The sequence below is a fragment of the Notamacropus eugenii genome, chromosome 1 (genome assembly GCF_028372415.1).
Source record: "Notamacropus eugenii isolate mMacEug1 chromosome 1, mMacEug1.pri_v2, whole genome shotgun sequence".
NCBI lineage: Eukaryota > Metazoa > Chordata > Mammalia > Diprotodontia > Macropodidae > Notamacropus > Notamacropus eugenii.
In genome coordinates, this window is record NC_092872.1 from 565,953,767 (window position 1) to 565,968,397 (window position 14,631).

The 14,631-nt window shown below is 35.5% G+C and overlaps 1 protein-coding gene across 3 annotated transcripts in view; it reads right to left on the reverse strand.

Moving 5' to 3' along the window:
• ERICH1 (glutamate rich 1) overlaps window positions 1-14,631 on the reverse strand; it is a 96,323-nt gene that overhangs the window by 54,231 nt on the left and 27,461 nt on the right. For all 3 annotated transcript variants that reach the window (XM_072634355.1, XM_072634356.1, XM_072634357.1), the window contains one exon: window positions 5,074-5,193. In XM_072634355.1, the coding sequence (XP_072490456.1) occupies window positions 5,074-5,193 (120 nt within the window). The remainder of the gene's footprint in view (window positions 1-5,073; window positions 5,194-14,631) is intronic.

A 14,631-nucleotide genomic window follows, 5' to 3' on the forward strand; every position in this document is an offset into this window, starting at 1 on the left:
TTAGTGCCCTCTCCCCTGGGAATGCCCCTACTGATTGGAGATACCTACTGAGTACCTTTCTTCCTTTCTTGCCCCCTTTTCAGTTTCATTTTGTGTGTTATCTTCCCATTAGAATTGAGCTCCTTGCTTTTCTTTGTATTGAATGCCTGGAATGTAGTAGGTGCTTAATAAATCTTTATTGACTAGACTGAAAGCCTTACCATAGTATGAAACAAATTTCTATTTAGTTATATACCAGGCTAAGGACTATATACTTTATCCTGTAAATAATATGGAATCATTCAAGGTAAAAAAATCTACTTAATCAAGATTTATATTTACCAGCAAAATAACAAAAATAGATTATCATGGGGATAACTGGAAAGTGCTTGTTAAAATAATCAGTATTAGATAATCAATGACAGACACATGGATGTGACGTTGACATTATAGTACTTAGCTAGGAGAGGGGCAGAGGGAGGAAAGGGAATGAAAGAGAGAGAAAGATAAAAGAAAAAGACAGAGACAGAGAGACAGAGACATGCAGGGGAGGGCAAGTTAATGAAATTCTATCTTTCTTCTTTTACTGAAGCTAACTTTGATTTTTAAAAAAGAGAACTAACATAATGGGGCAGCTAGGTGGCGCAGTCAATAGAGCCTTGGAGTCAGGGGGACCTAAGTTCAAAACTGGTCTTGACACTTGACACTAGTTATATGACCTTGGGAAAGTCACTTAACCCCAACTACCCTGTCTTCTCTCCTCCAAAAAAATCACACGCACATAAAACTAACATTAAGTTTTTATATTCTTTACTGTTGTGTTCTTCTAAAATAGGTTCTTACTGAAATCTTTGTTTTAACATGGTCTACATTTCCTCATCCCATCTCTTATAACAAAGACATTTTTAAAAGAGGAATAGAAATATAAAACAACCAACACACTCAAAAAAATTTAACAGTGTAAGTGGTATCTCACATCTACAGATCCTTACTTCTTATGAGAAGGTATCTTCTATCTCTTCGTTGGGGCCAAACTTGACATTATAATAATTTTTTTTAAACAGTAAATTTTTTCATGTTTCTCCATATTCATCACATTCATAATTTCTTATACCACAATAATATTTAATTAATTCATGTACCATGATTTGTTTAACCATTCTCCAATCAATGGGGGTTTACTTTGTTTCCAATTCTTTGCCACCAAAAAAGGTAAATGTGCCTTTCTTCTTACCAATCAATCCTTCTTTGAGGGATATTTCTGGGAAGTAATTCCTTAAGTGTAATCTCTAAGTCAATGGATATGGACATTTTAGTTACTTTGCTTAATTCCAAATTATTTTCCAAAATGGTTGTGCCAATTCACAGTTCTACCAACAGTATAATAGTGTGCCAGTCTTCTCACAACTACTCAAACCTGACTATTTCTATCTTTTGTCATCTTTGGAAATTTCCTGGTTGTGAGGTGAAAGAACCAGGGTTATTTTGATCTTTATTTCTCTTACTGTTAGTGATTTAGACCATCCTTTCACATTATTGTTAATAAATTTTTTTCATTCCAAAATGAGTGTGCATTTTATTCCTTCCTTTAGTCGAATGTGATGAGAGTAAACTTCATGTTTTTCTCTCACATCCCCTCTTTTTCCCTCCACTAAAAAGTCTTTTGCCTGCCTCTTTTATGAGAGATAATTTGACCCATTCCATGTCTCCCTTTCTCCTCCCAATATATTTCTCTCTCATAGCTTAATTTCATTTTTTTAAGATATGATCCCATCCTATTCAATTCACTCTGTGCTCTCTGTCTCTGTGTATGTGCATGTGTGTGTGTGCGTGTGTAATCCCACCAACTACCCAGATACTGAAAAGTTTCAAGAGTTACAAATATTGTCTTTCCATGTAGGAATGTAAACAGTTCAACTTTAGTAAGTCCCTTATGACTTCTCTTTGCTGTTTACCTTTTCATGCTTCTTTTCATTCTTGTGTTTGAAAGTCAAATTTTCTTTTCAGCTCTGGTCTTTTCATCAAGAATGCTTGAAAGTCCTCTATATCATTGAATGACCATTTTTTCCCCTGAAGTATTATACTCAGTTTTGCTGGGTAGGTGATTCTTGATTTTAGTCCTAGTTCCTTTGACTTCTGGAATATCCTATTCCATGCCCTTCGATCCCTTAATGTAGAGGCTGCTAGATCTTGTGTTATCCTGATTGTATTCTCACAATACTTGAATTGTTTCTTTCTAACTGCTTGCAATATTTTCTCCTTGACCAGGGAACTCTGGAATTTGGCCACAATGTTCCTCAGTTTCTCTTTTTGGATCTCTTTCAGGAGGTGATCAGTGGATTCCTTGAATACTTATTTTGCCCTCTGGTTCTAGAATATCAGGGCAGTTTTCCTTGACAATTTCATGAAAGATGATGTCTAGGCTCTTTCTTTGATCAAGGCTTTCAGGTAGTCCCATAATTTTTGAATTGTCTCTTCTGGATCTATTTTCTAGGTCAGTTGTTTTTCCAATGAGATATTTGACATTATCTTCCATTTTTCATTCTTTTGGTTTTGTTTTGTGATTTTTTGGTTTCTCATAAAGTCATTAGCCTCCATCTGTTCCATTCTAATTTTGAAAGAACTATTTTCTTCAGTGAGCTTTTGAATCTCCTTTTCCATTTGGCTAATTCTTCTCCTCATTGGCTTTTTGAACCTCTTTTGCCAATTGAGTTAGCCTATTTTTCAAGGTGTTATTTTCTTCAGCATTGGTCTCCTTTAGCAAGGTGTTGACCTGCTTTTCATGCTTTTCTTGCATCTCTCTCATTTCTCTTCCTAGTTTTTCCTCCACCTCTCTAACTTGATTTACAAAATTCTTTTTGAGCTCTTCCATGGCCTGAGCCCACTGAATATTTATTTTGGATGTTTGAGATACAGAAGCCTTGACTCCTATGTCTTTCATTGATGGTAAGCATTGTTCTTCCTCATCTGAAAGGATGGGAGGAGATATCTGTTCACCAAGAAAGTAACCTTCTATGGTCTTATTTTTTTTTTCCCTTTTCTGGGCATTTTCCCAGTCAGTTACTTGACTTCTGAGTTTCCTCTCCACACCCACCTTGCCTTCAGTTTTGCCCAGCTAGTGCTTGGGGGCTGAGATTCAAATGCTGCTTCCCAGCCTCAGGGATTTCAGTGGGGGTGGGGGGCTGCTATTCAGTGTGAGATTAAGTTCAGGTGCTCAGGTAGGGGCAGGGCGGCCACAGGAGGCTCAGTTCCCTCAGGGGGTTTATGTGGAGACCTTCAACAATGGACCCGAGCTCTTGCCTGCTTTGGGAGCCCCTGTCTGCTGCTGCTTCTGCTGCTGCCTCCTGATGGGGCCTGAGTTATGGAGACACCCTGCTCCCCTCTTGGCAAGCTGAAAAGACCCTCTCACTGACCTTTGGCACCTGTGGGTGGAGGGACCTGTGCTGCTGCTGGAGATTCTGTCCCTGAAGCCTGCTCAGATCTGCTCCTCTTGGTGCCAGGCAGCCAAGGCAGGGCTGGCCTCTGCTCTGGATCTGGTGCACGACGGACCTTTCGTGTCAGTTTTTCAGGTCTCTCTGGAACAGAAACCTCCTCCACTCCATTGTTCTGTGACTTCTGCTGCTCCAGAATTTTTTGGGAGTTCTTCTTTACAGGTATTTTATGGGCTGTGGGTTAGCATATGTGTATCCTTCTACTCCGCCATCTTGGCTCCTCCTATTGTTAATAATCTGCAAATTTTTTGAGTACTATTTGTGCCCATCCTGTTATATGAACCTACTGGGGAACGGCTTCTGGTCTTATATATTAGTTGTCTATATAAGTACCTTGTACACCAAACTTTTATCTCAGAAATCTATATAAAGACTATTATCTCATTTGAGCAATTCCCCTTAAACTTATTGAATTGGTTTTGTTTGAGAGGAAGCCTTTCAGTTTTACATAATGAAAGTTACATATATTTTTTTTGGTCTGTGGTTTCAAAATGTATACAATCTATTTCCCTTCTAATTTTTTGTGGTATGATTTTTAATATAAAAGTCACATATCTACTTTGAACTTATTCTAGAATATGGCATTGTTTTATTCCAAGCTGAATTTCTTCCAGACTGCTTTCAAGTTTCTGTTAATTGAGCACTAGGTTACTGAGTTCCACTGTGTCTAATTCTCCCTTGTCAAGTCTATTCCAAGTCTATTTCCTGGGGTTCATCTTTGTTCTTAACTTCTGTGGGACTCAGTTTCTTCCTCATATGGAATGAGTGAGTTGGATTAGATCACCTCAGCTCTAAATATATGCTGCTATCATCTTATTGGCGCTCTTAAGGACTAGGATGCACATCACTCAGTTTGAGAAGACCATCTCTGACTTCAAGAAGCTTAAATTCTAATGCGCGAAGAGAACACATAAAAAAGGAGTTGAAAAGTAGAAGGTGGGGGTAGGATATCTCTGTACAAGATACATGTACTGATGGACTAACTCAAAGGGGCTATTGATCTGTACCGTTTAGGCTAGAAACAGAAATTCTTTACCACCTTGTTTTTTTCCTACATGGACTGTTATGCTGAACTCTTTTAGGAAGCTCCACAGAATTCTGGAGGCTGATGTAATCAAGTCATGTGTAAACAGAAATGAAGACCTAAAGAAATTCAACATCTACAGGAATTCTTCTTTCATTAAAATTCTCAATACAAACTATTACATATGCATTTAAATGAACAACAAATATCATGGTAGATTTCAAATGAAAGTTAAAAGATTAAAAAAAAATCCACATCAGAATGAATAGGTCATTTTCACATGTAAAAATGTCCTAGAGCAAATGTGAAGTGACTGATCATACCTGGAAAAACAATTTAGATTTTATTGATCTAAATATATATATATATATATATATATATATATATATATATATATATATGCTGATCTTAAAATACCACATCACTTAAGTTATTTTCTTACAAAGTCAATTGCTTCAGTTAAGAAAATATTCATAAAATAAGTACAAATCAAGAAAGATCAAACAGATGGCTATTAATAATTAAGTGGTAAAAGGAAAAAAAATCTGAAGCTAAAACTATTTCTGCATATAACATTACCTGCTGAAGGCTGGATTTTTCTTGGTTCTAGTTTAGGTTTTGAAGAAGTCTCTGTTGTAGACTGAAGTTGTTGATTTGGAACAGAAGGATAGAGTCTCTTCAGCACTTTTTCAATGAACACTAGAAAGGATAATTGATTTAAAAAATTAAATAGTTTTATCCAGATCATATGTTCTTTTAAAAATAATAATTTACATTCTAAAGAATTACAGGTAAAATATTTTCCATATGTAGGTTTCTTTCTGCCCTTTTTTATCTTAATATTTAATCAGCTTCTTTCCCTTAATGATCCTGTTTCTTAATGATTCTTTTAGATGAGATGTAGCCCAGCCAACTATTAATTTAGGCATTTTTGAATTAATGGATTTGGTGCTAACTAAATGCTACTTCTGGAAAGCACATGTCTGAGCATTAGCTCATAAAGACAATAATTTTTCTAGATTAAGTCAAAGATTAGTGCTTTTTCTAGCATTCAAGACTTTAAAGACAAATTTGCATACACATTTTTACTCAGAGAGCAGGAGAAAATAAAAATCAGGATGATAAGAGTAGTACATCCAATTCCTAAAAAAACTAGCCAAGTTTATCCTCAAACAACTTCCTAATGTAACACAAATTAACTTAATAAAACTATACATAATTAAGGAAGAATCCTAGTAGCAGTAAAATAGTCTTAACAAATATGTTGAGATCTTTCAAAAACTGTTTTATTTTACTTTCTCAACCAGATAGGAGAAAACACTGCTAAAATGAACAGACCTTTCCATGCTGATTTAAGTGTGATTAATGGTCACGTACTAATTTAAATACTTTTTGAAGATTACATTAAAGAATTTGTAAGATTACATTAAAGAATTAAGAGCAGTCCTGCCCCGGATAAACTTAAAATCTAGTTAGAAATATAGGATATACACACAAATACTGTAAACCCACTTTAAAAGCAACAACAGAATGATTGCATGATAGTTGTACTAATTGGAACTTACTAGTGCTTTTATTAAATACATGAACTCAATTCAATTCAATAAACATTTATTAAGCACCTACTATGCGCCAGGTACTGTTAAAAATAAGAAAAAAGTCTATGCCCTATTTGTTCTGAATCTTTGCAGAAGAATGAGGATATTCAGGTATTTCATGCTAGAGATGGTAGTCTTTGATAAAGCAGTATCTCAGTGAAACTTTGAATCTAATATCTCTTTGTCAGTTGGTAGGTCCTTTGGAGACTTGGATAGGCATTGGATTAATCAGAAATTTTCAATGTTATTTTTCTTTACAATGTTACTGATTTGAAATAAATTCTTTTCCTGGTTCTATTCACATCATTTCATTAATTAAGACTACCAAGAAATAGTCTCTTTCATAATTTCTAATGGTGAAATAACATCCCATTACATTCATATACACCAATCTGTTCAGCCATGAACAACTGTGAAAATACAACAAAGTAAACATGAGGATGTTTCTCCATGAAAGTAGAATTAAGATTCAAAATCAGAACTCATACTAATGGCTTTATAGAACCAAGTCAGATACTGCCTCCTCATCTCTGCCCCCCACATCCCCAGGAGGAAGCGACAGACAGGATTTCCAGAATACATGTACATAATTGCAAATTCTCAAGCTAGAGCTTGGCATTTTATAACAAATTCTAACCCATTTTTATTATCCAAAAGACTTACTTTCCCTCAGATACCACTATCACCATTAGTATACTATATTAGTGAGCTACTATGTTTACGGTAGTTTCAATGTGAAATGAATTTATTATATCCTATTTCTATGAAAATTTAGCCTGATTAACCATGATTAACCAAAACAACCTAACAATGGATAACAGATTAAACTATATGAAAAAGTACAGTTAAAACTAAATACAATGAAAGGCTACAGGGACATGTAATAAAGAAAAAAGAGCATGTATTTTAAAAGAATTTTTTTTTTTGTTTGGGGGAAGAAAAGATGAAACAAGGAAAAGAAGAATGGGGAAATTTTTTCAACAGGCAAACTTGAAGAGGCATGGTATCCTTATGTTTTTCCAAAAACACCGAATGTCTTCTTCCGTCTTCTACCCCTCTTCTTTTTCATTTTAGGTACTCATAAAGGATATTCTCTTCAGGATTCCTTAGGTTTTGGTCAAGGATTTTGAGAACAGATGGTAAAACACAACTATTTTGGTTAAATCAATGAAGAACCTTTGCTGACCTTCAGGGAATTTACCCATTTGAGAGTTTCTTATCTCAATGAAATCACAAGTCCAGTTCCCTATTCTTATACAATAGTTCATCAACATAGTCATTAAATATTTTTATGTACATATCACTGTCTTACACTGTTAAATTCAGTACTAAAGATATTTTTATGTCAGCAATCATTTTTTAAACCCATAAACTTTTCAATGTAGAAAATTTGAAGACAAAGGAAGTATTTTTTTTTAGATAAAAAAGGCTTGTGAATGCAGAAAACTCCACATACTAATGTAGACCTTCTTCCTTAGAAAGTTATCAGCTTAAAATGAAATGCAATTCTATTGGGACATGTCTTAACAGTAAATATGTAGAATGCTTCAGTAACTAAAAAGCTATATAAAACATATGAAACTATATGAAGCATCAATTCAAAAGTTTTCCATAATGACTATAAACTTGACAATTTTATATAAAGATTTTCCCACAAGTCTAGTCAAGATCTATTTATTATATTTAAACCACACTGACACACAACAATTACATGACTTATCCAGAAGGTCCTATTTATTCAGCAAATCTCTTCTGAATTTCTGATTATTAAACATCAATATTTTAAAAATACCGATCAATATAATCATGCTAATAGTATAATAATAGCCTAATAATTGTATTTTATCATAATTCTTAAGATATTGGATAGTCTTTCAGAAGACCTAAAATACAAATCCTTGGGTCCCATATAATCTAAAATTATGGAACTGTCTCTACATTTATATTATATTCTATTATACCATTATATACAACAAAAAAGCAAAGAAATTATATTTAAACAGTAAATCAAATTGATGTTATTATACTGCACAATTCATAATACCCTAAGGAATAGGGAGAGACCATAAAAAAACAAAAAGATTCTCACAAGAATCTACCTAGTATATATGAATAATATTTAAAAATAAGAATGTCTTTGATTAGTAGGCAAATTTAATTTAAACAAACTGGCTTAAAATCATGACTTAAATTACTAGTTTGAGAAAATCTTTTCCTACAAATCACATTCTTCACAGTTCGGAGACTGATTTTTTTCATATGTGGAAAGTACAGACTATGGAAGTTTCAAAGCAGAAATTTAATTTGATGCATTTCTAGATTAATTTCATGACTATAATTATGTAGATATTTGTGAAATCACTTGGAAGTGAAACCTTCTTAAACCAACAGATTAATTATGGAAATTTCTGAGACCTCATATTAAGAAAACAACCACTCAAATCAGCAAACACTTAAATAGCTTAATTTACACCTAAAACAATTTTGCATTCGCTATATATTTTCTCCAACAATCTGTAAAGGGACTTCAAATGTACACACATATATGTATATATACATGTACCAGCTTTGGGAAGAAGTATTTCAGGAATTGTTAAGTTATTCAAATGAATTTGAAACATGTTTTTATGAACTAAAATTAGCCTATTTCATCAGGTCCAAAAAGAGAAATAAATTAATTACCATTAGTTCCCATAATAGCTATCAGACACTAGCCTCCTGAAACCCACAAACATCTGGAACAGCTTCAAAAATCAGAAGTAGACCATAAAAAATCTTGGTCAGGAAGGCCCTGAGAAGCAAACAACAAAAACAACTAAAAGGCAATGACCTCAACATTATAACTGCTACATTGTGTGAGTAGTTAGTTCACTGACTAGAGAAAGAACAATTGAAATAACTGACCTTAACACATCTCTTTAAATTTTACAAAGTCCATTACAATCATTATCTCATTCAAATTTCAAAACAAGCCTTTGATAAGTATCATTCCCATTTTACACATGTGAAAACTGGGTCTGATAGCTGCTTTGAGGTAAAATGTGAACCCAGGTCTTCCTGACTCAATTTACATCATGAAACAACTCATAAAAAGTAACTTAGCTGGCTGCCATGTATTAAAAAGTCCTATTATTTGTGTGAAACACAGGAAAATCAATAGGAGAAAAGATACATCAAAAAATAAAGTGAAAATCAGTGGGAAGAAGACAGTAGTGATTACTCATCTTTACGTCATCATGGCTGTTAGTATAGTGGGCACTCATAATAAATATTTGTTGAGTGAATAAATGAAGCAGTGACAATAGCAGATATTAAGAGACAAGCAACAGATGCTCTAATTGCAAAGAAGGAAGTCAACAACAGAAAAGGAAGACAAAATAGCTATGTAGACTGGGAAAGCAAACAACTAACTATACCTCAATAGTTCCTAAAAGCACAGCCATAACAGGTATCTATATTCATGCGGCAGGTATGGATGTGTAGGAGTACAAATTGTCATCCATACCTCAGAATCCCTGAAGGCATATAACACTCTGCAAGTGTGGGAAAATAGGCAGAAGATCTATGTCACATAATAGCTACTTCTGCATAGTCACGTCAGTCAATAAGTATTTATTAAGTATTAAGTATTATGTTCCAGAGGGCGCGCTATGCACTGGGGATACAAAGAAAGACAAACGACAGTCCCTGCTTTTGAGCTCACAGTCTCATGGGTGAGACAACATGTAAACAACCATGTATAAACAAGCTATACATAGGATAAATAGGAAATATTAAAGGGAAGGTCCTAGAATTAAGGCTTCTTATAGAAACTGGGACTTGAAGGAAGACTGGGAAGCCAGGAGGTGGGATAAGGAGAGAAAGCATTCTAGATATGAGAGAATTACAGTGAAAATGTCCAAAGCTAAGAGATGGTATATCTTGTTCAAGGCCAGTGACACTGGAATGAAGAATATGTGTGTGTGGCGGGAGGGTGGAGAAGGGGAGACACGTCAAGTGTAAGGTCTAAGACTGGAAAAATATGTGGAGGTGGTAGGTTATGAAGGACTTTGAATGTTAGAGAATGTTGTATTTGATCGTGGTGGTGACAGAGAGCCACTGGAGTTTATTGAGTAAGGGATGGGAGTGGGGAAGGAGTGACATGTAGACTTGAGCTTTAGAAACGTCACTTTAGTGGTTGAGTGGACTGGAGTAGGGAGAGGGAGATTTGTGGTAGGCAGACCTACCAGCAGGCTATTGCAATAGTCCAGATGTGAGTGAAAAGGGTTTGCATGAGAGTGGTGGTAACATTAGAGGCAAGAAAGGGATGTTGCAAAGATGAAACTGACAGGCCTCGTGTAATGTTAATGTAAGGTTAATGGTAGGTGGGGGGAAGAGTTAAAGATCTTCCCCGCCCACTTAATAGGCCTCAGTACCTTTTGTGAATTTCTACTGAGGCACTGGGTCAGAGGGTCTGGCTCTGAAAAGTGTATAAATACTCTAAGATGAAGTTTTACTTTGGGGCTTATTCATTAGAAGTGTTTGACCAGATGAGATTCTGGGTAGCTGCTAAGGAGCCCCTCCCAGATGTTGGTGTTTCTTTCTCTGGCAACTATATGTATGTATGGTCAGATAATTGGATCTGTCTGTTAATCTGTGATGCATGTATGGCTTATGATCAGACATTCGGAAGCCCAGTTGGTCTTTATTTTTCTGCTTGTACTTTCTCTGTTGGTGAATGTAATTAAAGAAGATTGTTCCCCCCCCCCCCCAAAAGTTGCTTTCCTTTTAAAAAAGCAGATCTAAGAACCTGTACAGCAGGCCCTCCTGTGTATGTTGGGGTCCTTGCTGTTATACTCTGACAACAGGACAGATATGGGGGGGGGGGGGAGTGAGAAAAAGTGAGGAGTTGAAGATGCCAACCTAGGTTGCAAGCCTGGGGGACTAGAAGCAAGGTGGTGAGAAAGCAGTTTTTTGGGGGGGAAAAAGACAGTACATTCAGTTTTTTGCATGATGAGTTTAAGATATCTATAGGACTTTCAGTTCAAGATGTCAATCAGGAAATTGGAGATGTGAAACTGGATGTCAGCAAACAGATTAAGTAGATATGAAAATCATCAGCATAGAAATGATAACTGAATCCATGGGAGCCGATGAGATCACTAAGTGAAACAGTATAGAGAGAAGAGAACCCAGGATAGAAGTCTGTGGGATACCCAGGGTTCATGAGTGTAATCTGCATGAAGATGCAGCAAATGAATAAATACTGACTGAGGAACAGTCAGATAAGTAGGAGGAGAACCAAGAACACAGTGTCACAAAAACTTTGAGAGAGGAGAGTATCAGCTATAAGAGAGAGATTGACAGTGTCAAGAGCTGCAGAGAAGTCCAGAAGGATGAGGCAGATATACGCTGTACAGTATAACATGATAATCTGTAATATCATATTCATAAGGAATGATCCTCAGTTTCTAATAAAAGGTTACATTATGTTTATTATATTCTGCTTAAAGAAGCCATGAAAATTTAAGAGTCTATTTTGGAAAAGTTTCTCTCTGACAATAGTTAAAAGTGATGTTCTAGTGCTTTTAGGATTACACCTACAGCTACTTGGATAAACCTATGCTTATAAAGCTCAATTAATTCCCAGAAGATGTCAGGTAGCTGAGATTTTGCTCGTTATACTAAAAATAAAATAAAATACAATACAAACTTTCTTGCTTTTTCCCATACGCGTTTCCCATATAGGTTCTTACTTTAAAACAAATTAGTCCAAAGGAATTAAGTTTTCCATGAGCACATTATCATCATGACAAGCAGCTAGGGTACAGTGGAAAGAAAATGGTTCTAGAGTCAAAGGAATTAAGTTCAAATCCTGCTGCTGATGCTTATTAGCCATGTGACATTACATAAGTCATATAACCTCTTTGGGGATCAGTTTTTTCATCTAGTAAAAATGAAGAGACTGGACTAGACGGTTTTTGATGTCCCTTCAAGTTTTAAATCTATGATCCTATGATGAATTTATATGTTTTATAACTACTGGGGCTTAAATGACTTCAACTGGTTTACTGCTATGACATTTTAAAAACTTAACTGGAAAACATATTTTATCCCTTCAGCTTTCCCCTGCAAATTTTTAATAATTGGTATTACGGAAAAAGCATTATTATTGGATATTCAAGTCCATGGATATTTTGTAGGATATGTAATCAATGTTTAAATTTAGATCCAATATTCATGCATACTTGCTGTTATTCAGTTGTTTAATTTGTGCCTGGCTCTTTGTAATCCCATCTGGCATTTTCTTGGCAAAGAAACTGGAATAATTTTCCATTTCCTTCTTCAGGTCATTTTACAGATGAGGAAACTGAGGCAAGCCTTGTGCTTAGCATCATACAGCTAGTGAATGTCAAAGGCTGGATTTGAACTTAGGTCCTCCTGATTCCAGGTCACCTAGCTAACCACTGATATTTAGTCTATGCCTAAATTACTGGATATCTTAATCTAACCTGCTAATAGTTCAGGCCGAAATTTGGTATCACATATTGAAACGAACTAGAGACAGAAAGAGATAAGCCATGAAGACCACGTATTATTTATAAAATTGTTCTAAAGAGGTTGTCCAAATATAAATAACATATATATATGTATAGCAATTATGTTTATTCCAGGATATTTGCAATCTAATAACTTAGTGAAAATTCTCCTTATGCATATGTTGTTTATTTTTTTATTTTATTTGCTTTCAGTGTTCTATAATCACTTCCATAATATCTTAGATTTTCCCCCTCCCTCCCCGAGACAGCACATAGTTTTATATACGTTCTATACATACATTCCTATTAAATAAATTTTCACCTTAATCATGTTGCACAGAAGAATTAAAATGAATGGGAGAAATTACAAAAGAAACCAAAACATAATACAAAAGAAAATGATCTGCTTCATTCTGTGATCAAATTCCATAGTTCTTTCTCTGGATGTGGATGGCATTTTGCCTTAAGAGATCACTGGGAATTACTAAGTCCTTGCATTGCAAAGAAGGACTAAGTCTACCAGAAAAATTCCTCGCACACTGGGGTTGTTGATGTGTACAAAGTTCTCCTGGTTCTGCTCCTTTCACTCAGTATCAGTTCATATACATCTTTCCAGGTCTCTCTGAAGTCTTCCTGTTCATCATTTCTTATAGCACAATAGTATTCCATTACACTCATATACCACAATTTATTCAGCCATTCCCCAATTGATGGGCATCCCCCCTGGTTTCCAGTTTTTGACCACCACAAAGAGAGCTGCTATAAATATTTTTGTACATGTGGGACCCTTTCCCATTTTTATGATCTCTTGGGGATACAGTCCTATAAGTGGTATTGCTGGGTCAAAGGGTATGCACATTTTTGTAGCCCTTTGGGCATAGTTCCAAATTGCTCTCCAGAATGGTTGGATCAGCTCACCATCAATGAATTAGTGTTCCAACTCTCCCACATCTTCTCCAACATTTATCATCTTCCTGTTCTGTCATGTTAGCTAATCTGATAGGTGTGATGTGGTATCTCAGAGTTGCTTTGATTTGCATCTCTCTATTCAATAGAGATTTAGAGCATTTTTTCATATGACTATAGATAGCTTTAATTTCTTCTTCTGAAAAACTGCCTGTTCATATTCTTTGACCATTTATCAATTGGGGAATGACTTGTATTCTTGTACATTTGACTCAATTCTCTATACATTTTAGAAATGAGGCCTTTATCACAGACACTAGTTGCAAAAATTCTTTCCTAGTTTTCTGCTTCCCTCCTAATCTTGGTTGCATTGGGTTTGGTTGTGCAAAAACTTTTCAGTTTAATGTAATCAAAATAATCCATTTTGCACTTCATAATGTTTTCTATCTCTTGTTCAGTTAAAAATTCTTCCCTTCTTCATAAATCTAATACACTATTCCTTGCTCCACTAATCCAATCAGAGATGGGTAGGGGTCCCAGAGACAGGGGTTGCTGAGGAGGTGGGAGTTTCCAAGTTCATTTCATCTCGCAAAATGATGACTTTTTAGAGGATGAAGCCCAGAAAAGCTGCCAAGTGGGAAATGGTGAGCAAAATTCCCTGGTACTATCCTTAAGCTGTGGAGAATCTCTATAATGTCCATCCTTCACCTTCTCCAATCAGAGAGAGGGAAAGTTCCTAAAAGCAGGGAGCCTAAGACTCCCAATACTAGTGTATCTTATTTTTGGATCTATATTCTCCCTGCAACACTGAGTTCTGGTCACCTCTTTGGAGACATGTGCCTAGGGTTCTAGGAAGAACAATACTTGGTGAGCAAATGTAGTTTCTGGTTGGGTCTTGACCCCCCAGGAAAAATGAAAAACATTGAAAGTCTATGTTTCTCACTAAATACATAAAACTTCCTTCTCTTACCCCTATAACACCGAAATTCTTTAATTAAGCCTTTAAATTTTACCTTTTAACTAAGACACACCATCCTTCCCCTTTCTTCCACCACCATCTCAATCCCTTCCCTCTACTGCTCTTACCCTACTCTCTCAGAGGTCTCCACTGACTG